This window comes from Corvus kubaryi, unplaced genomic scaffold (genome assembly GCF_017639235.1).
Source record: "Corvus kubaryi isolate FWS band 111438036 unplaced genomic scaffold, C.kubaryi_AGA036_p1.0 split3-37173, whole genome shotgun sequence".
NCBI lineage: Eukaryota > Metazoa > Chordata > Aves > Passeriformes > Corvidae > Corvus > Corvus kubaryi.
Genome location: NW_024582085.1, coordinates 1,189,611 through 1,217,493, shown reverse-complemented (window position 1 = coordinate 1,217,493; position 27,883 = coordinate 1,189,611). Strand labels below are relative to the sequence as shown.

At 45.5% G+C, this 27,883-nt stretch overlaps 2 protein-coding genes across 4 annotated transcripts; one reads left to right on the top strand and one right to left on the bottom strand.

Moving 5' to 3' along the window:
- Window positions 1–4,704: 4,704 nt before the first annotated feature.
- On the bottom strand, window positions 4,705–27,871 carry CUNH12orf43 (chromosome unknown C12orf43 homolog). Of its 2 annotated transcripts, none has more exons than XM_042015223.1 (7): window positions 27,826–27,871; window positions 26,540–26,588; window positions 26,188–26,286; window positions 25,482–25,555; window positions 25,073–25,163; window positions 11,998–24,685; window positions 4,705–6,452 (listed from the first exon to the last, which is right to left on the bottom strand). In XM_042015223.1, the coding sequence occupies exons 1-6, from the start codon at window positions 27,854–27,856 to the stop codon at window positions 24,331–24,333; spliced, it is 699 nt and encodes a 232-aa protein (XP_041871157.1). In that variant the 5' UTR covers window positions 27,857–27,871; the 3' UTR covers window positions 4,705–6,452; window positions 11,998–24,330. The 2 variants fall into 2 exon arrangements, with proteins under 2 accessions (XP_041871157.1, XP_041871156.1); XM_042015222.1 differs by lacking the exon at window positions 27,826–27,871 and adding an exon at window positions 26,995–27,181.
- Window positions 7,238–22,301, top strand: HNF1A (HNF1 homeobox A). Of its 2 annotated transcripts, XM_042015221.1 has the most exons (10): window positions 7,238–8,396; window positions 15,003–15,202; window positions 15,323–15,509; window positions 15,818–16,056; window positions 16,837–16,994; window positions 18,415–18,616; window positions 19,841–20,032; window positions 20,309–20,430; window positions 20,722–20,863; window positions 21,455–22,301. In XM_042015221.1, exons 1-10 carry the CDS (start codon window positions 8,062–8,064, stop codon window positions 21,580–21,582), a joined length of 1,905 nt encoding a protein of 634 aa, XP_041871155.1. In that variant the 5' UTR covers window positions 7,238–8,061; the 3' UTR covers window positions 21,583–22,301. The 2 variants fall into 2 exon arrangements, with proteins under 2 accessions (XP_041871155.1, XP_041871154.1); XM_042015220.1 differs by having other exon boundaries at window positions 15,003–15,509.
- Window positions 27,872–27,883: the final 12 nt, after the last annotated feature.

Sequence of the window (27,883 nt, the reverse complement as noted above, 5' to 3'; positions counted from 1 at the left end):
GGGCGGGGCGGGGCGGGAGGTGGTGGCACCGGGCGGCCGGGCCAGGCCGCGCCGCGTGCCCGCGCTCGCGCACGGCGGGGGAGGAGCCACGCCGAGGGGCGGGGCCCGAGGCCGCGCAGGATCACGTGCCCACAACACCTTCACGTGCCGCCGCCGCCAGCCGCGCGCAGGCGCTGTGGGTCGCGGGGAGGACGAAGGGGTGCCGGTGCCGGTGCCGGTGCCGCGGGCGGGTTCGCTGCGGACACTCCGGCTGGAGCCTCGCCGCTCGGGGTACCGTGCCCGGCGGCCGGCGGGAGCGAGGAGTTGGACGGAGCTTCCTCCGGCAGAAAAGCAGTGCGAGCTGCGGGTGGATTTTGGGGCTGGGGGCTTCCGGCGAGGAGCCGCGACTCCTGAGGAGAATCCTAAGCCGTCGTTTCCTTTCCCGCAGCGGCTCCCCCGCCTCGCCGCAGCAAGCGGGGCAGCTCCCTCGGACTTGCGGGGTGCCTGGGGACGGCGATCGCGGCTGGCTCGGCTCGGTCCTGCTGGCCGGAGAGTGACCCCGGTGCGCTCGGGGTACCCCTGTAACGCGGGACCCCGGGGGCTCCTCCCGCTGCTCTGGCACGTCGCTGACCTCCTGCATCCCGCAGGAGTCCGTGACTTCCTAGGAGTTTGCGTTGCCGCTGTAGCGAAGGGTTCCTCTGAACGAGGTGGTAAATGCACCGTTCAGGTAAAATATTTTGTAACTCCGGTGTATAATTCATCAAATGCACAGGTGTTTCTGGAGATTGCTGTATTTTTTGAATTTGTGATCTTTGAAACCAAGTAAAATCAATAGGATCAAATGCTAAAAGTGTTTTTTTAAGGAAGAAAAAGAACCTTCCAGATACTTTGACCAAATAAAAATCATGTGCTTCATTTTATTGCCAGCCCTATACTAAACCTGTGCAAGTCCTAGGCAGAGAAACTGCTGCGTTGATACTGGTCTTGCCTCTCTCCTCCCTGGTTTCTGCTGCCAAACCCTCAGCCCTTCATTATGTTTCAGCCAAATGCAGAACTAGTGCTTTTTCCTGGGTTTGCTCACGTGAGTAATCCTTACCTCCTGGGAGTTCACTTGCAGCAATTTTGTGCAAGTGGGGCTTTGCAGAGCTTGGATCAATTGTTCCAGTCCAGCTGTGCATTCCCATTCATTGTCCCTTTCAGTGTGGGAGGGAGAACAGCCAGTTTGAACATACAGTTAGAGGTGACGTAACTGTATCAAATATAAATAGAAGAACAAATGCCTGGGGCTGGTAAAATAGGTATTTGTTTTAAAAACAAGTATGAAGAAGTTCTATACCTCAATAGAATTTTGTTAAAATATTCCAAAAAATAATGGGTCATTGGGACATTCTCATTGCATCTACAGGGATGCCAGATGCCTCTGAAATTTGGAGCCCACTTTAGTTTGTTTCTATTAGTGGATTAAATAAATTATTTTTATGCTGTCTATCTCATTTATTCTCTTAAATGGAAAAACCTTTGGCTGGTATGCGGTCATGACAGAGGATTAAAAGTAAGGAACATCTCTGTTCATCTTTGTTCCGTCACCAGTTGCTGTGTAATCCTGGGCAGGTCACTTCATCCCTGCTAGCTCTGCTCCTTCATCAGTACAGAGGAAACTGCAAAGTGTTGCAGCCACCTGTAGTTTTGGGGAGCTGCAGCAGGAAGATGCTGCACACGCAACACAGGTTTACTTGGTCTTGGTGGAGGGAATGCCCGGGATTCCTGTGCTCCAGTTAAACAATACTTTTATTAAGATGGTGCTGGGCTCTGAGGGTTTCTCCCCCTGTATCTTCATGCTTTCAAAACACGTGATTTGGGTTGTGTCACTTCAGTGTCCAAATCCTCTGATTTTCACAGCCCTTTGGCTTTATGGACAGGAATCACCTTAGAGCTCCCGACATAATCAGCACTTTACCCACTTACCAACATCTGTTTGAGAATTGGATTTATCAACCATGAGGTGGAAATGCTCCAAGTACTGTGACTGACAGGTCATGGGATCCCTGCTGGGATCAGTCGTGGCAGCTGGGTGTGCTGGAAGGATGAGAGGGTGAGGAATCTAACCTTTCCTCCCATCCAGTTAAGGTGGGACTACCTCAGGCTGGAAAAACTTCCTCCCCTATTTGACATCTGCCCTTGGCTTGCACCCGTGCACAGTCCCTGTGCCCATCTCAGCTCCGAAGAGCTTTCATGGATATGACACACAGAGAAGGGAGGAGTCATGCTCAGAACTGGAGATCTGGGGTACACAGCCCAGTCAGTCAGTTTGGGGGGAAACTCTGGTGTTCCCATATACACATATCCCCCATCTAAAAAAACACTCAAGCTCCAGGTAGAATTTGCACAATGGATAAGTTCCCTGCTTTTGTTCTCCTCAGCACAGCAGAAAGACCTGCAGAAATGCTTAGATAACTAACAAATAATTTGGAATCCTCACTCTACTGTGGTGCAAACCTGAGTGTCTGGAATGCCTGTCTGTGCTAACCTTTTCATTGATTATAACAGAGTAAATGTAAGAAGAGAAAAGAACATCTCTGTCCTTTTAAATCAATGCAGGGAAAGATAAATCAGGGCTTCAGCCTTGTCTTAATACTAAAGAGCCTTTCCTGATTTTTTTTTCTGAGAATAGGATGTAAAACTGATACTGGTATCTATGAAACAATATCTCTGCTTTGTGTTCATATTGAAATAGCTTCCAGTTTCAGTCTTGCAAAATTTCCAGCACATTAATTTGGCACAAATAATTTATAGCTGATGAGCAATTAAAGTATAATTTCTTTCCAGCATCTCAGGCTTTGTGACTAGACTATTAAATAATTTTGCAAGCTTGCTCTATCATTACAGGATAGAGGTGGGATGAATTCACAGGAGAAATTTATTCCTCCTAGCAGACACAGCATCTGCTCTCAGTGCAAACTGGAGCACTGCTTGCATTCCCCAGATAATTTTCTCAGTGTATCTTTTGTACAGTCTTTCTTTGGACCTGCAAGAGAGCTTTAGTCTGAATTTCAGTGACAGTTTACTCTGACATTACAAACTCCTCCCAAAATACCTGTTCTGCCTGGAACCTTTGATGTAGACTGATGCTTTACTTAGACCTATCAAGGTATTTCAGAACTAGTGGCAAACAAAACCGTTTTTAAAATTATTTTTGTATTTGGAAGGGCAGCTCTCAGAGGCATGTGTGGTAGAAAAAAATCAGATGAAAGTACTGGCTACAAAGAGTCCTCACCTCTAAGTTGTTTAAATGTCAGCAGATGGCATTTAGCTAACCATGTCTTGATTCTGCTATAATGGAGGTGGAAAGAACCAGAGGAGCTTCATGTAGACACTTCACCTTTCAGGAAAGGACATGACAGGTATAGTTGTCAACCCTGCTTTGTTTAGGAAGGAACAAATAGCATGGAAATGAGCAGAAAAGGAAGGAAAAAAACCCCAAAAATCAAGAGATCCACTTCTGACCGTATAGGTGGAAGCTGCACTAGGCTATTTGCTTGTAAGATCCTTGTGGGATTCCCCTTTATAAACCTAATTAAAACGTGCACTGACCATGTGTGACACGATTCTCTTCACTACCACCTAGTGGGAAAGTCCTTCATAACCCAACTCCAGAGCTGCTCCTGCTCTCCACCCTCATGCTCAGCCTGTTAGAAACAGGGTGTAAGTGGAGGGAGAAAATGACAGATGACTGGGAAGGGGGACACAGCCTTGTTTCCACATACAGGTAAAGGAATGTGTAGAGAAGGTCTGTAATTTAAACCCATTCTGCCCCATGGATTTACCACACCACAACTCCAAGCTCTGCATCCAGCCCAGCCCACTGATGAAAAAACCTAGCTTCCTTCTCGGTAAAATCACATTTTTCAATTATAATCACATATTTACACCAAAGACTACTACATTCGAACCTAAATGGGTATATATTGGAAACATTAAAACCATGTATTCAAGCAAGTCCTTCCCCACTGAGATACTCAGGGTTTGCACAAATAGCTGAAATACAACCCTATGAAAACAACGTATAAATGATAATTATCTCAGATTTTTCACACTCCTGTGTGCCTTTTGGAACTAAGCTCCCAATGCACAAATAATAATCAGTTTTGGTACTCATGTAGCTTTTTTCCCCCCAATAATAGAAATAAGGATGAACATTATCATAATAGCTCTCACATTTCAAGGAGAGGATTATGTTAATGTCATTCAGGCCAGTAAAGCATTTAGCAGTCGCAGCAGGAAGAACAGTAAAACGGTAAAGAATTATTAAAAGAACCATTTCTCTGTGTGTCATTTGCCAATGGCAATTTTACCACCCTATTCAGGGAACTATATGGGCTCCCTCTAGTACCACTTATAAATATATTTAGGCTTTTTTTCCTTCTCTGTATGCTCCTTGAAGCCACATTACACTGGCTTTGTACCAGCAAATGACTGTATTTTTCATCATGTACACTTAATAACAGATATAATTCAGTAAACTAAGACATCAGAGGTAAAAATGGTGTTGATACAGGAGTCCGGCTTTGGGAGTCTATTCTGCCTTCCATGCTGTTTACAGGACTCTGCTGTCCCTTACTGTGGGTTTGCCCTAGTGCAATAAGCAGAATACAGACCAGTACATGTCAAATAAGAATAATGTTCCTATTGTGTAGCCATTCATACTCTCATGAAGTGTTTTCAGTGTTGAGTAATTCACTTACTTTATTAGATACAGGGGAAAAGAGATTACTTTGAAACAGTTAATACAGAACCAAATACCGCAAACATGAGAAAAATGAGCAGGTATCACTTGGTGTCTTCAAACTTTAAGTTTCCCCTGCTACAATTACCAAGATCATATTAACCAGAGTGACTTCAGAAGCAAGCCATGGCCTGGGAAATTGTTACAATTAAGGAAATCAACATATAGTAAGCACTGGTAATAGATGAAAATGGGTATAGGAAACCCAAGACACCTTATTTCAAATATTCATCCTCAAGGCACAATCCCTGAGCACAATTCAGCTACAGGAGAACATTGTCTGGTTATGGCACTCCGCAACTGAGCTCTTCCTCCAACAGAACTATAATCTAGCTGGTTAAAGCCTCCACCCTTGTCCTATGCTATTCTCTCATCACCTCACAACTGCACTTGTAATAATCTGAGAATATGATATTGCAATCCTTAACACCAGGCTATAAAATAGGGATGCTGGCTAATTCACATCAGGAATCCCCTTCAGCCTGACCACTAGCTTTTTATAACATTTAAGAAACACTGAAAACCTCACTGGTTTTCCTGCACTGAGGAATCTGAAATACTCAATGGGGCTGAACCAGTCACTGGCACAGCCTGGCAGGTTCCAGTGAATGGAAAGATGAAAGTGGGTAAGTTTACTTGGTTTTTTGCTAATTGTCCAGGCTCCTGTAGTTTAAAATGGACAATTCTAATAGACCAAGGGAAAAAGCCCTTCAGGATAAAGTGATAGAGAATATTTACCTCTTCCTCACTATTTGAAAGGTTTCCTTGTTCAGCTAAGTGTTCTCCACATGGCATCCAGTTGTAGCATTCAGGGAGGTCCTATCATACAAACAGATGTTCATTTCTGGTTTTATAGACTTCAAAGATCACTGGTTTCAAAAAATGCTTCTACAGCTGAAGGTCTTCAAGCAGCAGTATCAGGACTTTTGGGTGCATAAGGAATCCTTGAAACCACATAATATAGACATAATTTGTTGCTATGCTTTCTTCTCTTTACAGTTTCCATTGACAAATATTGCTGTTCTTTGTTTAACCTTAATGGTCTGTGTCCCCATCCCCCCTCAAACATTCAACCAGTTTATATACCAACAGAATATTGACAATATTTTAAACAAGAACAGTGGTAATATTTTCCACCTTGGTTTATATAAGAGATCATGATGCCAAAGAGATGCAGAAATAAGTAACACAGAATGACAACATCTCCTCTGTCACATACTGCAAGAGCTCCACAATCTGTTGTGTCTGCTTGCAAAATCCTTGAATTATAAGGACATAGCATGCAGAAACTGCATGTCATGGTTGGATATTTAATTACAATTGAAAATTACTGTTATCAGCCAGTGATGTTGTCATGTCTACTGGGGGGAGGTGGGGGGAAATAAAGGAAAACTGTAATAACAAATAAAATGTGTGAAAATTGTATCAACACACTGACAGTACAATGCCAAAAAATGCTCACATTCTTGAAGTACTCTTTATTAAGAGTATGACCCCAAAAAATCTTTAGAAGCTGAAGTTGTCTTTTTAATGTTCACATGAATATTTCTTGCAATAAATGTTTTTACATGGACTCGGAATTTTTACTCCTTTTTTACTCTTTTTACTCCACACAAAGTCGTCTGTATCCATTAGAGCTTTATTAACGCCCTGCAGGGAGGGGACATGGTGCTCTGAGCGAAGACCAGATCTGAAATAAAAGACAAGAGTTAACACAGTCCCGCCCGGTGCCTGAAGGGAGGAGGGTCCGTCTGCAGGAACTCTGTCCTGCAGCTGCTGACTCAGGAGCCTGGAGAGCTTGGCCAGTGGTGCCCACAAAGGAAAACAGGGGCCCAAGTCCTCTGCAGCATTGTCTTGGGACACTGCCCGGTCTGGGGACAGCCCTACCAGGCTCTGTTTAGCTCAGGCTTGATGGGAGTGTATAGACACAGGCAGCTGCCCCTGGCAAGCCTCCACTGAGAACAGCTTTACATCCTCCAAGGAATCATTCGCATGAGACACTTGTGCATTGAGTCCACATGTGCACGTCAAGTTACTCCCTAATTTAGCCACTCAAAGTAGATACATTCATCTATATAATTTCAGACCAGAAAAGACAATTTAGTCATAAAGACTCCTGGAGAACTGTATTAAGCGATTTCAGCCAAGCCAGGGATTATGATTAGGAAATCATCCAACAGGTGGGAGCAGAACCTCAGAGCAGGGTTGGTATAAAGAAGAGGTGGAGGTAGATGATAAAGGGGAACCACAAGCCTGCCCAGAGTACGTGCCAGAAGCAGCAGGGCAGTTGATGATAGAGCAGGGATTCTGAGCATGACCCAACACTCAGGGCTATCCCTTATCAAATACTTGAATCACAAGCTCAGAGGGGCAAGCCCTGCAATCCCTCAAATTATGGGGGAACAGTGCTCCTGCTCATAATTGAGCAATAAACATAGCAAGTTAAAATGGAGGTACTACTACTATTTGCACATCAAAATACCCAGCAAGCCAAAGTCAGAATTGAAAAAGTCACTTAAGACTTGATGATCTGCCACAGAAGTCAGCTGGAGCTTCAGAACATCCTGCGAGTCTTGGGAATGTAAAGCCAGTGGTCGCTTCCCCCTCTGCTGGGAGTTGCACAAAGGGCAGAGCAGCTACCAGTGTGGCTCTCTCAGCCCAAAGGCCTGACACTGGCTGTATTGCACCACTGCCAGAGCTCCAAGCAGGTTCTGCAATATTCCAATGGCAGCACCTTGTCCTGAACCATGGGCAGCCAAGCACAGCTCTTCCTTTTGGCTACTCCACTTCCTTCCTTCTCCAAAACTAGTGAAGCCAGAAGTAAGCCATGCTTCTCCATCCCCACCTTCCTAGTTTTCTTTCCATAGCTCACTTTTCCATGCTGCAGACTTTCTATCCCTTCATTTTCTTCTCCTTCCCTCTCCTGTTTCCCTCCCTTTCCCCCCTCCCCCTGCTTTCTCTCCCTCTGCACTTTGTGAACTGCAGCGGCAGTGCTGAAGTCCAAAGTTCAGTAACTTGCTAAAGCACACAGATAAATATGAACCTTGGAGAATTTACATTTGCTCCAATGTAAACAGATAGCCAAGGGTCCCTTTATCAGCACTGGCTCAGGACAGTCGTGGGGGGTCTGAAGTGGCTCAATTTTGTATTTTGTTTTTTTTGGGGGGGGTGTAAAGGCGGGAGGCTGTGCTGTGCCCACTCTCCTGACAGTCGGGCGTGTTACCTCAGGAACATGGTGTAAGGAAGCTGGAAGCAGGATAACCCGAAATTCAAACCCAAGAGACACCAGGCTGAAGACCATGGTCTCAAAGCTGACTCATCTCCAAGTGGAGCTGCTGGAAGCGCTGCTGGAGTCGGGGCTGACCAAGGAGACCTTGATCAAGGCATTGAGTGAAGCGGAACCCTACGGGCTCCAGAGTGAAAGTCAGCATGCTATCAATGCCCTCCAGACTGAGAAAGGGGAGCCCTGTCCCGACATCCCCAACCTCCCCAATGGAATGGGGGAGTCCAGGTTATCAGAAGATGAAACCTCAGATGACGGGGAGGAATTTACCCCTCCAATAATGAAGGAGCTGGAAAACTTGAGCCCTGAGGAGGCTGCTCACCAGAAGGCTGTGGTGGAAAGACTATTACAGTAAGGACAGATTTACTGCTCCTCTTTGCTGCTTTCTTGCACTCTCCCTCGAGCTCTCTTTTCCTTTCCCCTTCTCCTCAGTGTCCCTAGTATTCACAATTGATCTAGCTGCAGAGTCTTCATCTGTGCCAGGACTAGCAGCCCCCAAACACCCACAAATGCTTTATAAATGCTCAGATTTTCCTTTTATCTCGCTTAAAATGCATAAAGGAAGCTATGGAGCCTAATTACATATTTGACATGCTTATAGCATCAGGCTTCAGAATAGTCCAAGGCCTGTATAACTCCCATCTCTCTGACTGAATGCTAGGGTTTAGGATTTAAATTTTTAATAGAACTCACAATTTCAGTCATCAGGAAAGAAAAAAAAAAAGCTGGTCACTCTGAGCTGGTGCTATATTTGTACAGATGATACAATGAAGTTTTAATGTTTCCCTGCTGTATTTAAGGAGAATGATATTGTTAATTTCACCGGGGTTTGCTATAGATTATTGACCAAAGACAAATCAAGAGACCTTGTCCTTGTCGTTCTTCTGAGTATGAAGTTCCGTAACTTCACTGGGGATTTTTCTTGTAAAGAGCACACACCAAATACATGCAGAGGTTAAAACCTGGACAGAACACTGCTTCTACCATCTACTCCTGTCACAATTACAAAGTACGTACGCAGCAACAGTTACAGGGTTTGCTGCCACACAAATTTGCCTTTGCATACAAGCATTTTTGAGATCAAAAGACAGGGCAGGGAAAGTTCCCTGAACCAATGGCCTCACAATAGACTCAGAGAAACATTCACTCATTTTCCCATTTGGGATTCTTACTGGGATACAATCCCCATGGGAGACCCAAGAGGTTTGTCCAAGCAACGATCAGGCCCAGCCCACTATCTATCACAACAGATTCTTGCCTGTTTTGGGGCTATTTTGAAATGACAAGCTGATAGAAGACAGAGGTGCAGCAACATCCTGCACCTAAAATCTTCACTAGAAATCCAGCTAGGGAATTTCTCAGGCTTCCTGATCACTCTCTTTCACGTGCAAAGGAAATAAACAGAAAATATAGCAGAAGCAAACATCAAATCCCACCACAAAAGGCCAGAGCTAAGAAAACAGCATGACAAGAGTTAGCATTCCCTGTAAATACTTAAAAGAAAGTTCCCTGGCAGACTGGGAGTTGATGATACTGCAGAACCCAAGAGAGGAAAATTCACTGCTCTTACCTGGGTGGGGAAAACATTCCCAGTAATTCAGTCTTCCTCCTGGCCCAGTATGTCTCATTTCTTCCCCACTTCCAGCTCTGCCACATCTTCGAGTTTTCTCTACTTCCTTTACATCTTTCAGATTCTTTTTACCTATTTCCCTTCTCTCCTCACTATTGTTTCTGCTGCTATTCCTCCCATTTTGTTGTCTCCTTGCCTGATTCTCTCTCTGCCTCCCACTCTTTTTCCTCCCCTCATCCTAGTCTCCTTCTCATCTTCCTGAGTCTGCGTACAGGTCTTGGGGCAGTTTGAGCCCAGTGGCACCGGGCGGGCCCTGGCTAGTTACTAATTATCCAATGGCTTTATTATTTCTCTTTTGTCTTATAAATTTATAGATGAAAAGACCCTGATAAGCTTTTTGATCATTAACTTTTGATAGTTTATTAAGTATCTCTCCAGAAAGGAAGCCATGGAAGTTGAGGAAGAGCCCCTGACTTTGTCCCTTTTTCACTAATGAATGGGTGAAGCAGGACTGAAGTGACATCCGCTGTGATCTACGAACAGACACACGGATGGAGCGAATTCCTTCCTGTCACCCTCACTTCAGCACAATTTCTGGTTTCTGATCCTCCCTGCCTTTCTAGGAACTTGCTGCCAGTCTTCTCTGTGCTTACCAGCCTCACCACAAGTCTTACCTCTCTTCCAAACCTGTGACATTAACACTTTCTGATGAACAGTCAGACAGTCCACTGAGCAGCATTTCCATTTCACAAATGGAAACTGAGGTACAGACAAATTGTAGGACCTACCTAAACCTCTGAGACAGCACAGAGGAGACTGGGCAAGGAGAGGGACCTCCTAAGCCTCACACTGTCTCTTAACTACACAAGCTTTACTCTGAAACATCAGAGTTCTCTGTCATCAGTCTCCCCCACCACAGGATAGAGCAATTCACTTCTGCTGTTGAGGACAGTATGAAGGGACCAGAAGCCTCAGTTTCAGCAAAAAATTACAAGTATACTTATCGAGGTCTATAATAGATAGAAATCAACCAAGTTAAAATGAAAATGGTAGAAAGCCTGCATTGTGTCTTGGGGTGACATGTTTCAAATTTCTCATCAAAGCAACAGTGTGTCTAAAAATCTATTCAAAGCATCTGAACCAGTATCAGGAGTTGAAAATACCCTAAGAAGTTGTTACCTACTAATAAAGGTTTTTTTGGGTTTAAGATCAAACCTTTTCATTAATAGATGCCTACAAGTAACGTCCTTCGAATAGTGTTAAAATATTGTAAGGCAGGGCAGAACAGCCTATGACAGAAATTACTTCCAGCAATAGAAAAAGAAAGGCGGGCAAGAATCTCCATGCCCAGGGATTCCCAGCTAAAGGTCAATGCTTGCTAAGCTATTTCAGCATCTACACAGGGGTTTCAAAGCAGAAACCAGATGGAGGCAATTCTGCCTTTAGACAGAAGCCTCTCTGGGCATTATTAACAATTCCTAGTCTGCAGGCCAGATTTTAACAGAGAGATTGACTTGTGGGCAGCTACTGCTGCTAAAAGAAAGTCTTTGTGGTAACTGCAGCCATTGCTTATAAAGAAAAATCAGGAAAACTGTCCGTTATTAGGCTTTCCAGGAGCTGGAAAGGGAAAAAAATGACAGCACCAAGAGACTAACTATGTCCTCACAGGACCACTGAAGTTGAAACCAGTCTTGAAATCTCTGGTCGAAGCTGAGTAGAACAGGGTGTAGAGAAGATACACCCACAGGACTGGGTGCACACATGGGTGTTGATTAGATTTTGTCCCTACAGAGAAAACATGCTAAAAGCAGTTCAGACAAAGATTTCTCTAGTGGGGAATTAACATAATTTCATTTTGTCCTTTCATATGTCTCACTGATCTCCTGTAGATTTACAGTTTGAATAAAAACATTCTTTCCATATCAATCCACACAGAAAACAAACTGCATCTATGATAAGAAATAAATGACTCAGTAGGGAGGTAGAGCTGTGTGGAGAAACTCCCAGATATTCCTAGAGTATAAAGCAAGAAGGAGGCTACCGTGGGGGAAGGGATCATACTACTGCAGGTAAAGCAAATGGAGAAAGGTATAGCAACAATCCACCTGTAGGGCAAGGGGTGAAATTCCATTAGGAAAGAGAGAAATTGAGATAAGCAACGGATTTCCCCTGGAGGCAGGGATAAAAGCATGTTTTCCAGGAGGAAAAAAGAAAACAAAGATATATAATGACAAAGGTTCAGTCTTTCCCCCTGCTTAGACTCTAGCTGGGGAATCTGGAGATGAAACTGCCACACCCCTTTCATTTCCACATATAAACCAAGATGAGGCAAACCAGGCCAAGTTCAACAGAAAGGAACACTGCCAGGATGGATGGTCTTACCTTCCCTCTGCCTAGCCCGGCTCCAGGCTGTGCACTGGGTTATGTAGCAGCTCCAGAGGAAAGGGCCAGGGGATGATCCTGAGCACTTCACAGCTCTGAACCTGTTTGAGCAGGGTCTGGTCCAAAGCAGCAATTCAGAACCCACCTCAGGGAACTGAAGGCTTCTCTCACCTGAGAATCAGAACAGGAAAGAAGAAGAGAGAGAGAGAGAATGAGGAAGAGGATAAGAAAGAAAAGAACAAAGGAAAAAGAAAAAGTCAGGAAGAGTGAAGGAAGGAGAAGGTCCCCTGAATGTTACATCTCCAGCTCTCTGGAATGGGTTTTCTTTAATGCTAACAACTTGATATTTACTTTCCATTTAAATTTGAGATCTTGCTATAAATTATCAACCAGCCTCTTGTTCCCTTTGAGTTTATAACTAACTACCTGGGTTACTTATTGTTCAGGTAACAAAAGGGAGGTGAAAACGCCCTTAAAAAGTGACCTCAGAACTAAGAAAATGGGAAGCTGACATGGAGAGAGGACCCTGGCCCCTGTGGTGGGGATGAGCCATAGGAAAGGGCTATGCTCACATTTTAATAAGCAACTGAGAGCAGGAGAGCAAGACTTCAGAAGAAGGAAGTAAAGCTACCTGTGTGAGACCAACTAGGAGACAGAGATTAGACCTGGAGAACAAGACCCTGGGGAGACAGCTTGCATCTGGGAAAAAAGGGAAACTGAAAGGCAGAAAACAGTCTTGGAGATAAGGAAGGAGAACTTGAGTAAGGCAGACCCATTTGTCTGAAACAATTGAGATTTGACTATAACAACAAGCAGGAGAACTCAGTTTAGAGTGAAATCCTCCCCTCTCACAGTCAATGACAGTCTTATAGCCAGTGAAAGAGAAAAGGTTTCTGATGTCTTAGCCTGTGATGGAAGCTCTGCAGGTGAACTGCGTATTTGGGCAAGGGTTCAGCTGACCACACTGTCATCACTTGGACTGTGGTGTAGCCTTGGGCCTAAAGGACTTGCTGCATTGATTTTGCAGACTGGCCTTTGACAATGTACAAAGTAACCAAGACTTCATACAATTGTCCTAGGAAATCACACTATACTAAGATTCCCTGCACTATTTTGCATCACAAAGCTCCCTGCTGTGTCAAAAGATGACAAAACCCACAAGTCTTTAACCACTGTGAGAAGAGACTCACAGACACTTCCTGGTTTATTCCTGCCACAAAGTGAAGATGTCAACAGGGGAGACAAAACTGACTCGACTGGGGTGCAAAAAGGAACTAACACGTAATAGAGGCTTCCATCAGTGGCAACAGTCTTTCCTCTTCCTATCTGAGCCAGAACTCAAATCTAAGAGACCAGATTCCCAATCAGAGTATTTTCTCCTCTATACAGGGACTTGGACAATGAATGCAGGGTGCAGGTGCTGGCCAGACTATCACAAGTACAAAGGCAGGAGACTGGTTTAGGCAGCAGGAGCAAAAAAAAAAACCACATGAGGAAAGAAAAACTTTCTTAAATTCAGCTCAATTTGAGCCTTTGAAAGACAAAGATGGTTAAGGGAAGATGCTGAAAACCAGAAGCCTCTATGGCAAGTGCTCCAATGTAAAAGAGAAACAAATGTTCTATTTTAAGCAGGTTCTTCAAAAAGCTGTGACTGACACCATTCGTGTCACACTTTAACTGCTATGGAGTTTGCTCCTTGGACTATGCAGCCACTGGGAGAGGGGCTGCAGGGGAACAGAGATAAGGGTGTTTGTACTGAGAGAACAGGTGTGGACTTTGTCCTCCTTATCACTGTGCAGCCTCCGGCAACCTCCTGAGTCAACAAAGCAATGAACAGCACAGTTGTTGCCTATTGCTCAGATATGTGTGCTTTTGTGACAGTTTCTGCACAATCCCAGGTACCTTTTTTTCTCCCTACTGCTCCTTTGATGCTGGTGTTGAATATGACACCAGCGTCCTCCTACAGCACTGCAAACCATTTCCTCCAGACATTTCACACAGAAGGCACAGAAGGATGCTCTTGTTCAAAGTGAGCCAGGGGCTATTTTGCAGAGGTGCTTTGGCACTGTTTGGATTTAGACTGACGGGTTTCACATCTTTATTTCTACTGTGACTTTCAGCTGTGGTGAAATCAATACACATAAAGTCACAGTTGTGTTTTCTCTATTTTCCTCAAGAACCTTCATGGATATTCCAACTGGAGATCATAAAAAACAGAGATTCACATTAATTATAAAATCCCAAACCGTTTCTCAGATTTTGTGAGCAGGTGTCAAATAGTTCTATTCCCTCAGCTGTTACCCAAAGGAGGGCAGCAATAGGGGGTATTAGTGGTTTGCCTGTAGTTCTATATTGCATTTAGAAGCTCCGGGTGGATCTAGGTGTGAATCAATGTGTTTGAGTAACACGTAGCAGAAGTGTAAGAACACAATCCTGGATGATTTGTCATATACATATGCATACAGAGCTGTTATGTCGCAGTATAATGACAGCCTGTTTCCATTTGCTGAATCATTGCAAGGCAACCCAACCTGGACCACAATCAGGGCATGCATCAAGTTCAGTCTAGTATCACAATCAATCTGTCTTGGAAAACTTAGTACATCTGCCCCATATGCCTTAAAGAGAGGGGGATAGAGAAGAAAAGTTATGGGGGGAAAGGGAAGAGAGAGGTTGCCTCTGTGTATTTGGGAAATTACCCTGGTAACCGAAGTCTCTCCTAAGGGCAGACTGAAGCGTGTACAAAGAGCAGTTCAAAGGAAGCCAGTGTTACATTTTTTTGCACTTTATTTCCAATGCCATGCAGAGTCAAAACTGAGCAAGGTAGCACACTGAGGAACAGCTTTTTCCCCTGCAGCCAATGAACACTCTGGCCTCACCAAACGTGATGGTGATGACTGACAAGTGCCCCTCAGGAGCTACTACTGCACTTCCTTGAAATCCAGGTCTGCTGAGAGCAGGTGTTTGATCTGTCTCCCCTGAGAAGTGTTTTCTGTTCCTTCCAGAGAGGATCCCTGGCGAGTAGCAAAGATGGTGAAGTCGTACCTCCAGCAGCACAACATCCCTCAGCGTGAGGTGGTAGACACTACTGGTCTGAACCAATCCCACCTCTCACAACACCTTAACAAGGGCACTCCCATGAAGACCCAAAAACGGGCAGCCCTGTATACCTGGTACGTCCGGAAGCAGCGAGAGGTGGCCCAGCGTAAGTATGGCAACGACTGCTCTCCTGTCTCAGTTTCAGAAAGGCCTCTGCTCTCCCTTGCTCGTCCTTACTCCCTATTGTTTTCAAGGAAAAAATTCCCTTGCTCCTTTGTGCTTGCAGAATTCACACACGCTGGCCAGGGTATACTGACAGATGAGCCCATGGGAGATGACCTGCCCACCAAGAAGGGAAGAAGAAACCGCTTTAAGTGGGGTCCTGCCTCACAACAGATCCTGTTCCAAGCCTATGAGAGGCAGAAAAACCCCAGCAAAGAAGAGAGGGAGGCACTGGTGGAAGAGTGCAACAGGTAAGGGTGGGTGTGTGTCTTTGATGAAGAGGGGCACAGCAGGGTCCCTCTGCATTCTTGGTGTTTGCTGGTGCCACTGGGAGGCAGGCCAAAGGTACAGCACTGAGTGTCACCACTGACACCAGCCACACTTAAATTAAATGCCACAACTGATCATTCCTTGTCCACAGAGCACAAGGAATGCCTCAGGTCTTGCAGGACCCTTCCACGCAGTGTGCCAGACCACAGCCACTTTGGGGCTGTGCACTTACTTTGTGTCTCCGACTAAGCCCAGCTCAGCAAGGCTCTTCTTGTGCTTTCCCCAACAGGGCAGAATGCATTCAGAGAGGTGTTTCCCCATCTCAGGCCCAGGGACTGGGCTCAAACCTGGTGACAGAGGTCAGAGTTTACAACTGGTTTGCCAATCGCAGGAAGGAGGAGGCTTTCCGGCACAAGTTGGCCATGGACACCTTCAGCGGACCACAGCCCACCTCTGCCCCCCCTCTAACTCCCCACAACTCCTCCTCCCTCCAGCCACCACCTGCTCTCTCACCCAGCAAAGTTCACGGTAAGAAACAACCAGAGGGAGATCTGAAAGAGGTGTGAATCTCCCCAAACTCAGTCACCCACACTGCCTCCTAAGTCCAGCCCTTTAGGAAATGAATCAACAGATAGAAAAAGCAGATTTGCTATAAGGGAAGAGCAAAGGTGACAAAGAGACCATGTCTCTGAGTGAGGAGGGTGGCTAGAATGTCAAGGGTGATAAAATTCAGTACCAAAACCCACAGCCATAGCCTCTCACTTATTTTGAGGCCTCCTAGCTGGCAGGCAGCGATCCCAAACTTCCCGTTCCAGGAGTCAACGCTGCATATCAGAAATCAGTTCCATGCCCTTTCAGTCATGTGTGCCCCTTACTCCCTTCAATACCGGCCCCACTGGACTCTGTGACAGAGTATTCAGGCATGAGGAAAAGTCATTCTCCATCCAAAAAGAGCACAGCTTTTTCAACTTCATAGGCCAGAGCTGGGGGTTGCTCTTGGTCTGGGAAGAGATGATCTCACCAAGACTCCTCTCTACAGCCACATCCAGAAGGGTGGTTTCCAGTGAACCCTGCTCGCTCCCTGCAGCACTCACAGCCAGTCAGTATTTGAGGAAGCAGTTACACCAAATTACAGGGGAAAGTCAGGGCAGGGTGCAAGAATGCCTGTTCTTCTGGTTCCCCTATTGACCATTAATATCTGCCCAAACACCTGTGGCAAGTGCCCAAAAAGGAAACTGAATTTAGTGCCTGCCTAAGTTTCTCAGTTTCTCACTTGTAACAATCAGTTTCCCTCCTGTTGTGATGCAGGGGTGAGGTACAACCAACAGCCAGCCAGCGAGGCAGAGTCCTCCAGCAGCAACCACCACGGGAACAGCTCCATGGTGACCACCCAAACCATCCTGCATCAGGTTTCTCCCCCTGGACTGGAGCCCAGCCAGAACCTGTTGAGCACAGACACTAAGCTGGTAAGTGATGGATACTTCAGTTCTGCTGACTGGAAGATGTCAGGCCATCTGCCTGTGGTCGTAAAATGAACTATTCACGAGTTTTTTTTTTTTGGAATGTTCTTAAACCCACCTTCTTATGTTACATACTGATATGTAACATATTGTTACACAATGCTATGTAATGGTACGTTATATTAGGGTCACTTTGCACTGACCATGTAAGATCAATAGTCCTGAGATACACGTGCCCCTCTAGACTGTGGTGAGGGCAGGTATTAGAGCATGAAAGCAAGAAGACACTTCCTTATGAGCAATTAAAACAGTTTGTTCTGGAAACACACCACTCAGGGTATGACAAGATTCCCTTCTTCCCAGGAAACCATATTCTCTCATCCTTTCCACAGAGAGATTCTCATCTCATGTCTGTCATTTGAACTCTACCCATCTCAAGAGAGTTGATCAAACCAGTGGGATTACCAGAACACAGATCCATACTTATGTCTATCTTACCTGTAAAAATGAAGGCCAACACTGGATGCAGACATGTACTGGATAACTAGATTGCCTCTTCAAAGCCAATTTCCTTCTGAGATCTGACCAGACCTTTTCCCACATCATTAACAACAAAGCACCAGAACTACATGACTGATCATTTTCAGTTTGCACATGTTACCTTGCTTTCAGGGAAACAGTTAGCAGAAGTTTGCATTAGCACAGGTTGGCCTGAGGCAAAGTTAAAGTCACCAAAAATAAGTATTATTTAAATCTCATCAGTCACTCACTTTGCTGGCTTTCTGGTCTCTGGCTGAAGTAAGTCAGTCTTTAATGAGGTCCTGAAAATCTTCTATGTCTGTCTTCTAAACCTGATATTAAGGTTGTTTGTCCCACTGTTTAACCTCTTGTTGCTTATTCTTACTAGAGATTCCTTACAGTTTTTTGTCTGAGGGGAGAGAAAAAAAGTATAATATAAGGCACTTCACTTTCTCTATCAGCCAAATCATTAGAATGCTTTTTTGCTCTTCCACAATACTATGACTACAGGTCTCTAAAGGAAAGAGGAACTCCTGGATTCCATGCTGAACTCTGCCACTAGAATTACCATGTAAAGTTACCTGAGCCTCTTAATTTCTCTGAGCATCACCTTCTGCCCTCAGCCATGGAACAGAAGATGATCTTTCCCTATAGAGAATGCAGTGGGCTTAATCTCATTCTTACGATTTCTTAAATGTGAAAGAACTAAACCAGCAGGGATTTACTCTTAGTATGTCAACAGCTGATCTGTGCTAGTTAATTGATGAGCACACAGAAAATGCAGACAAGGATATGTGAAGCCTTTCCAGTTAGCCAAGGAGAAGAGCAGGCAGCAAGAGAGGTGTTTATCACAGCTTTGGGAGTCGCCTGCTGCAGGTGCCACGTTCAGGGTTCTCCTTTCCCACAGGTATCAGCTCCTGGAGGAACTCTCCCTCCTGTCAGCACCCTGACTGCCCTGCACAGCCTAGAGCAAAGCCCACACACGCTGAGCCAGCAGACCCAGAACCTGATCATGGCATCCCTGCCAGGGGTCATGGCAATCGGGGCCAGCGAGACCCCATCCCTGGCACCCGCCTTCACCAACACAGGAGCCTCCACCCTGGTGATCGGTGAGTAGTGGCTGCAGTGACTCTGCTTCCAGCATTCACAGAACAGCTGCCTCTAATTGTTACAATTACCAGCCCCATTTTCAAAGCCTTATCACTAAGCTGGCAGTGATACAAACCCAAGGAAATCGTCACCAAAGATCAGCTGCACTGTTTGCAAGTACCACGGCTATTAAGGACAGATGTTCCTCATTCACATCACAATTAAATTACACACAAACCCACGTTTTAAGAGTTAAGATTCTTACAATCTATTCCGATGCCGATGTTTTGGTTTGCTGCTCTTCATCTTTCCAAGTATAAATGTAGTACTTCCTTAAAACGATGAAAATTGAAGCATGTTCATAGTGCTTGCAAGACAAAACATCCTGTTCCACTTCCTGTGAAGAGCAGCATATGCCTTTGGAATCCACAGCAGTAATTACTGTTTTTTTGTATTTTTCACTTTGACAGCTTTTTCTGGACTTTTATAAGATTTCTTTTCATTCCAAGACTAGTCTATTGCCAAAGTGCATCTCATGAGAGAAATGAAAATAAAATGTACACTTCTCTTACACTTTCTTCCCAGGAAGAAAGAGGCCTTGTTTTGTTCCATGGTGACAGCTGTGAACTAATTTCCATTTCTTCCCAAGATTATGATATAGATTTTAATTCTGTGCAAACAAAAAAAAACCAAGAAACTGGAGTGCTGGAGAGACCTGCTGATTTACAGGAACAGGATCGGGACAGTTGTGGGAAATGGGCAGTAATGTGTGAAACCTCACTGATTCAAATTCCTTAATTTGGCAGCCCTAGCAAAAAAGAATTTAAACTCCATTTCATGTGGCTGGACAGCTACAGCCTAGTTCTCTCTGTTGCCAACTGCTTCATAAAATGAGTAGAATTAACTGGGCACTGAGGTGATGCTCTGAATTTATTTCTGAGCAAGGCCTCCTCAGTGATCACTAACTGGAAAAGGGGCTATACTGGCACACAAAGATGTAGACAGGAACAAACACTGGAAACCAGAGATGGGTTTATGCAGTTTTTGCACATTTCCACTTCACTCTCACACGCATGAAATCTATTCTTAATCACAGACAACCAAGGGAACACCTGAAAAGCAGGATCTGAAATCACCCTGCAGTGCCAGGCTGCCACAATGACCGTTTCAGATGCCCCTACTGCAGAGCAGCCACACTCCTCCTGAAGTGTGGGACACCACTGGCATCAGTCCTTGTTTTCCAGGCCTGGCCTCAACCCAGCCCCAGAGTGTTCCTGTAATAAACAGCATGGGGAGCAGCCTCACTACCCTGCAGCCTGTCCAGTTCTCGCAGCAACTGCACCCATCCTACCAGCAGCCCCTCATGCAGCAAGTCCAGAGTCACATCAACCAGAGCCCCTTCATGGCCACCATGGCTCAGATACAGAACCCTCATGGTAAGAACGTGAACTCATTTGCTCAAGTAAACAAAAATAAAGACAGGTTCCCAAGCAGTGGAACAGTGGTGGAATTTGCTGGGTCCTTGGGCTTACAGCACTGTTTTCCTCCTCTGTTATTGTCACTCTCATTATGAAATTATTTTTCAATTGTATTTATCTCCCTGTCCCTCCACTCGCAGCATTTTGAAGACAGACAGCAGGTCCCAGTGCATGAGGAGAACAACTCAACCAAAGCTCCAGCATCCATATGATGTTGTTTTCTTTCATGTACAGCTCTCTATGGCCCCAAGTCTGAAGTGACCCAATACACACACACAGGCCTCTTACCACAAACCATGGTGATAACAGATACAGCCAATCTCAGTGCCCTGACCAGCCTGACACCAACTAAACAGGTAAGCCTTTATTTAGCCTTTGTTCCCCCACCTGAGAGCTCCACCAGTCCGAAGACCGCTCCTTGCATGTCAAAGAGTTTTTGGGCGTGTCTAAGCCATCCCAGCAGGAGCATCTTTCTTATTGCCTGGCCTTGCTGGTACCAGCTGCAGTATTGGAGGCACTAGAGCAAGTTCTTCACTGCATCATCAACGAGAATTTAATCTCCCCAGAAACTGCACCTGCTCAACTTTTCTCTCACACCTGTTAGAAGGGATGTAGCAGCCAGGCACTATTAACTCTCTTTTCTCTAGGCATTCACACCTGACTCGGAGACTCACACCGAGTCTGGGATGCACACACCAGTGTCACAGGCACCAACAATCCATCTACAGAACCAAGACACAACCATCCAGCACCTTCAGCCAGGCCCACGTCTCACCTCGAGCCCTGCTGGTAAGAGCAGCAGCCACTATTGTGGCTCTTCAGCCACGTACTGCCTAGTTTTTCTTGACAACACTGTAAAATCCAGTTAGAAAATGGTAATTGGGGCTCACAATTCCCTAAAAGGACTCTGCCAGTGTCCTGAAGGGTTTAAAAAGTTGATATAAGGAAAAGACTCAGAGCAGAGTCCGTGTAAGGCCAGACTGTGGAAATTAGCCCCTTCAGAATCCAGAAAGGAAAATATCTTGAAAAATATCAACAAAATCAGTGTCAGTGAGTACCCAGTCCTGCAGGCAGTTTTCAGGGCTGAGAAGCCCAAGACTCCCTCACGAAGACTTCAATTGGGTCTTCTCAGTTCTAAGGGGAGAACTAGGACATCAGCTAGAATTCTTAGAACTGAACTCTCTGGAGATTGCTGCCCTCAATGTTTTCAGGCTGGCTGTGGAGCCAAGCCAGGTATTTAGCAGTACACAAAACACTCAGACAAAAGCAGTTGTGCCCCTAAGCCAGGGAGTGCAGCCATGCTGGAAATGGGGGGTTGTACATGCACAATAAGGGGACTGATGAGAATTTGCAATTGACTTCTGCCTGTACCTTTGACAGTGTCCTCCAGCAGCCTGGTGCTGTACCAAAGCTCCGACTCCACCAACAGCCACAGCCAGCTGCTGCCATCCACTCACAATGTCATCGAGACCTTCATCTCTACACAGATGGCATCTTCCAGCCAGTAACCACAACAAGTAGCTCATGAGTGACTGGCATGACCAACCCGCCAGGTGCAACTCCAGCCGTGTTTGCCACCACTGTCACCACTGCCTCACACAAACCCCTACTCAGCTGCCTCCAGGAGAGAAAACGTCTCAGGCTCAAGACAGAGAACATGGAAAGATGATGCTGGCACTGCTAAAATCCACTGCCTCCACCCTCCCCCAAAATAGCAAACCTAAACCCCAGGAGCCAGCTCAGAATGGTCAGACATCCTTTTGTGGCTGCCCAAGAAGGAATCCCAACAGTGCCAGGGCATACATGGGACTTTCATTCAGCTCAGCTCAAGCTGGGCCTGTACAAACCTGCCAACACCAGACTAAATCATGGGGGAAAGAGCAAAGCTGAGCTGCCAAAGAAGGGACACCACCTTTAAACACTCTCCTCCTTTGCTGCAAGGAAGCACCCAACAAGAACTATGAGAAATAACAGCACCTTGGAGGTTCCTGACTTTGCAATGAGAATAACCAAGAAACAGATTTGGGAATGGCTTGGCACAAACCTGTCAGTATGGGATCACTGACAAGCTACAAATCCTTAATTAACTACCAAAATACCAAACACTGTCAGTTGAAAACGACCTGCTCTAAAATCATGCTATCCCAGTGGAAATGGCTTGGTTGTTTTTGATATAGCTCTGCTTTGTTTTAAATGCAGAAATTAAAGTTTAACAGCTGCAAGGAGATTCCAGTTCTCTGCATTAACCCCACAGATTCTCATTTGTGTGACTTGCTGAATGATTTGCAGAACGGCATTCCCCACTGGGTCCCTGATGCTGTCCAGCACCTGGGAGGTTCCCATGCTCCCCAGAGAGTAGAGGTTCCCTCACTTTTCTCTATGAACACTCAGCCTGGATTCATTTTACAGAACATGGCTCATTCTCAGCTTCCCTGTAGGCTTGATTTGTAGTTCTCGATATGCAAATAACTGCCCTGGGGTCTAAGAGTCTTGCTTGCACTAAGTGAAGGGTTTTAGTCCCAAGGATCTACTTATACAATTCCTCTTCTAATTATTCCTCTCTATTTATTCTCAACATCCACATCACTGATACACCATTAGCCAGATGTGAAAAAAGCCCCACTTAACAGGTTTTTGTCTTTGTGATTGAAACTGAGCTACTCTTTCAAATGTGAAATGGATGAAAAACCTTGAGACTAGAAGGGAGAATTGAAAAAGCCCAACAGTGAACTCTTCAGTTACCGTATCTGGGAATGTCAAAATTGCGTATGTCCATTAAAAGTTTCATTGATAAGAGCTTCCTCTAGATACCATCAACAATTTCAGTAACTAGATTCTCTGAGGAATTTTACCCTATAATTGTTTCCCAATTTCCCATGTACATCAGTTGCAAATATATCTAACTTCCAGTTAGCATAAAAATAAACCCAAAACAAAGCAAAAGGAAATGTTTAGGCCACCATGCATTTGAACGCCCAGGTTTAAACTTCAGTACACTGAAGTTTTAACTGCACATAAGACAAATAACTTCTGCTGGCACATTCTGTTAGATTACAAGCCAAGTTTCTACTTAGCTTTTTTATTTTTGGATGCCAGCTGTGTTTTCTTGACTAAAAACCAGCAAGAATCTTACAATTTCCCATGCTCAAAGAGCTACACTTCACTATTTTGGTTTCTCTAATCTGGTGTTCTGGTCTCCTGAACTGAGCCAATAAATTTGATTTACTGAAACCCAACAATCTTAAAAACAGAATTATTTATCAATAACAGTTAATTTCCTGAAAGACTGGAAGTATAAACAGACTGTCATACTGAAAACTACCAAACCTCACAGTATTTCAGAGAGACAAAAGTCATTAACTAGCCCAAACAAGGACAGCAAGGTGCTTTTTAAACTAGGCTTAAGTCCTCCCTGCAGCACTTTCATAGCATTGATCATCCAGCAACTAAAGAGCCATCCTGAGCCACCTCTATCTCTGCTGGCGAGAATCTGAATACAGCAAGAAAGTCACTGTTGTACAAAACCTATCAAATTAAGTAAGTCCAAGAGTGTAGTAAAATTTAATAACAACAGATGCCATTAAAAAAACCCTATACATGAAAAAAATTTTCAATGGACACAACTGGAACAGTAGGATGCATTTATAACAACCCTGAAATCAGCTCACCACACTGTTTATGTGTAGGGGCCCTGGCGAGGTGCAGATTGCAGAGGGATTAGTAACACAGCAGGTTTCAAAAACAGATTGTTATGATGATCGCAGGGAAAAAATAAGGGCCCTGATTTTTGACAAGATGCTTTGGATAAATGAGTCTCCCACGGGCTGGAGCTATGCTCAGTAGTCTACAAGGAGGCAAAGAGAAAAAGGAGTTGATCACCTGTTGCCATTCAATTCAATGCTAAATTCAATTCATCATATACTTTCCCCAGGAGGGTTTCATGATGTGAAGGAACAGACCAGGAGGGATGCAGCTATGATTACATCCCTCTGCCATGCAAGTCTGGCACAGTATTTAATCCTTTTAGATTGGGCCTGCATAAGCAGCAGCACAGACAACTGCTGTGTGAGGAGAACAATGTTCCCTTCCTTGGGGACGCCAACAGCACAGGAAGTCACTTCATTAGTCTCTCAGGCCACTGGGCTTTCAGAACAGAAGCTTTGCCAATTAATTTTCCCTCATCTGCAGCAACTCTTGTTAGGTTTTCTTTCGGTTTCCTTCATCCATCACAGCCACTTGCCATTTCCAGAGCAAAATCATAATTCTTTTTTCTTCTTCTTCTTCTTTTTCTTTTTCACAGCTCCTGGCAGCACTGAGTTCTCTCTGTGATTGCTGTCCTGTCTCTCCTGCTGGCCATTTGCAGACACCAACCAAGGCAAATCTTTGCAGATCTGGTCACACTCTGCTGGGTCCATTATTTTCTCTTGAATATTGTTCTCTCTCCTAATTTTCTTCTTCTTCTTTTTTTTCTGGCTGTGCTCTACATAACCCTGACTCTGATCCTGGTTGGAACCCTGGGACAATGCAGGAAAAGCACTTTGCTTCAGAATATCTGCAGCTGACACGGCAGCCTCCTGGTACCTTTGCCACTCTTGGTCATTGTCTGTGTCGCTGGAAAGGTAACAAGAGGGAAGGAAGTTGTGTTGCACTTTTGCCTTGAATTCACCCAAAATCTGGACAGCAGAGTAATCTGAGATGAGAACACGTGATAAACACCCAGTGGCTCTGGGACTCCCACACCTCCAGTTTGCATTTAACCAGTCTGAAGGCCAAGGTGTTCTTTACACACAGTAGGAGGGGAAAGAAAATCTCCCACAAACTTTTCTAGTTCCCCGACACTAAAAAAGAAACAAAATTCTGGTCTAGTCAAATATAAAGAGTCATAAATACAGACTTCTCAAGCTCTTCAGCTTCCTATTTCCTTGTGGGAGTCCCAGCTGCCTCTGAAATGTGGGATGCAACAGAACTTGAGGAGCAAAGCAGCTGCCAGCACCTTACCTGGAGCTAACTGGCCGCCTCCTCCTTGCTGCAGGGCAAGGCTCCGGTTTCCCGCAGTCTCCAGGGACAGAGGAAGAAAAGAGGCGAAAACCTGAAGTAGGGAAAGGGGGGGTTTAGGCACAATATAAAACAGAGGTAGAAGCAATCAATTGCCATTTCCCTAGAATCCTCAGTGCTGTTACTGTATTTCCACAGTGCTTGACAGCAATTATTTGGGATCATGTGGGAGGACTTGGGGCACAGAGGTCAGAGCTGCAAAGCAACAGCTCTCACAGACACCAACAGAAACTCTTTTACAGCAAATGTTTATTAGTTAGTTGGATGGACAGCTGGTGACATACAGGATCCATCTCACTTGTCCGCAGTTAACAGTCACAAAACAGCCACAATGGCTGAGACTGGAACTCACCATCATCTTCAGAGTCAGACTGTGCCACCGAAGTCTGTGATGGTCCTGATGAGTCCTTCAAGACAGTGATGAAACTAAACAGAAAAGTCCAGTCAGATCTTAGACAGGTTTGTGCAAACCGAGCTAAAGTTGTGTATTTCTGGGAAACAAGACTAGAGGGAGATGTTGCATAGATCCTTTTTTGTTTGTGAGGCTGCCTCAGCTCCCTGTTTCCAGAGCAGATCAGGCCTTCTCTCCTCAGCAATGCATGCCACAAGAATAGTTTAAAAACAGCATTTCTAAAGCCAACTCTAAACACCAGGAATTCCAGTTCTCCAGGGCTATGTTTGAACAATACATAGACAGTGGCAGCCCAGCTCCACACATTCTGCCAGCACAACCCTGAATCAAGTACTGGTTTAGGTTGTAAAAACAAATCAAAGATTCTCCTGCTAGCCATTACAGCATGGAAGTGCTAAGGCACTCAAATTATCTTTCCTCCCCACAAGACATTCACCACAGAGGCAAATGGAGACAAGCAGTGCTGCACAGAGAGTTTTACCAGATGGGCACAGCATATCAGCAAAGTTAGGTCACAGAATATTGGAAGCCTGTACTTAATACAGGAATGAAGGAGACAAGATATTGAATTTCCTGGGTTTAGCACACAAAAACATCAGTGTAACTGACCCACAGAACAAACGTTTTTAGCCTTGCATGCCAGTACCTGTCTAGCATAGTTCCCAGTTTCTTTGCAACGTGTGCTCTGAACTCTGGAGTCGTCTGGAGCTCATTGTCACCATCCTCACAGCTGATCGCCTCACGCCCGTTTGAAATAAGAACAAAGATTATCTCTTTCAAGGCCAATAACATCCGGCCCTCTCACCCAAACACTTAAAAAACATATTAGTCTTTCCAGATTTAAGCATAATTTCAGATTCTGATTGGACAAATTCCCCAAACAGAATTGGCCCTTTCAGTATGAAGTATCACAAGGTACAAAGTAGAAGCAGCACAAATATTACACATTAATTCTTTCTTCAGGGAAACATTAAGTCTGAAACCAGAAGCAAAAATACCTCAGGTTTGGCTGATCTTTAGGCTGCAACCGATCCTTTCTAAAGCCCCCTGAAAAGGAAGTAGCAAAGGCACGTTTAGAACCCCGCAGCCAGGACCTCTTTAACCCCTGTCAGGCACATGTTAGACCATAAAGAATAATGCCTGAAAGACAAGCCTGGCCCACCTTCGGGGGAGAACAGTTATGAGGGGAAAGGGAAACTTCCCACAGGCCAGCACTGCCAAGAAGGGGCTCTGGGCCCAGCTGAAGGCCGGGCATGGCCTCGGGAGGGCCGGGCAGAGCCCCCTTCAGTTCTGACACCGGCACCGCGACAAAGAGAAGTCGCCGCCTGAACACGGCTCCCCGCGGGTCAGGAGGAGCTGCGGAGGGGGCCGGACCGGAGCGGCGGGGCGGGGAAGAGAGAGGAGGGCACGCGGCAGTGGGGGAGCAGAGCCCAGCCTGTCCACCGCTCCTCACCGCCGCGCGGCTCCGCCCGCGTCGCCATCGCCGCCTGCGCGGCGCAGTCCCAGGCAGCCTCCCGGAACCGCGCGGCCGCTTCGCCAGCGCTGTCCGAGTCCGAGCTGGTATCGCTGTCCGGGCCCGAGCCGCCACTGGGCGCCACCATCTTGCAAGCGCGGGACACGATGGGCGTTGTGGTACAAAAGCCGCGGTGCATGCCGGGAGGTGTAGTCCGGCTGCATAGCATGCCGGGAACTGTAGTCCGACACGGCCCCCCCATACCCGAATTTCACAAACTCATCCTTGTTTCAATCAGCATCTGGAGGATACGGTTCATACCTTTGGGGCCCTGTTAACCTCTTAATCAGCTACTACACTGAGACGACAAACTTTTTGCTTTTTGCTTGAATGTAGAAGCTGTGCCAAACCCTGCTGCTTTACTGACTGGTTGGAAACGAGAAAGCTGCTTTGCTAGAGATTTTCACTGCTCGTGCAGGTAGGACTGCTTTGTGTGGTGCTCATGCCATCAGCACTATCCTGTTACATACTATATCTTCATCGCAACTAGAAATTTTCTGGTGCGATACAATAACGTGTTTGGTGATCCCAGGTGGGCTTCTGGATGACCATTTTGCCGTAGGTTTTGCTAAGCCTATGTGCTGCTGAAAGCAGCAGGAAGACTCAGTATAACTGTGTTTTTATCCTCCTGGGCACTTCCTGGCTTGCACCTTCCAACCTTCACCCTAGAGCTGTGCAGTCTCAGGCCACCTGTCAGCAGACAGGCCGCTGACAATATCCTTGGGCTCTTTCTGATAGGCTCCCTTGGCACTGTTCCCTCATAAGGCTCACCTTCAGTGGAAGACGTTGGTTTAGGGTTCATCCGTTCTCCCCTGTGTAAAAGAACAAG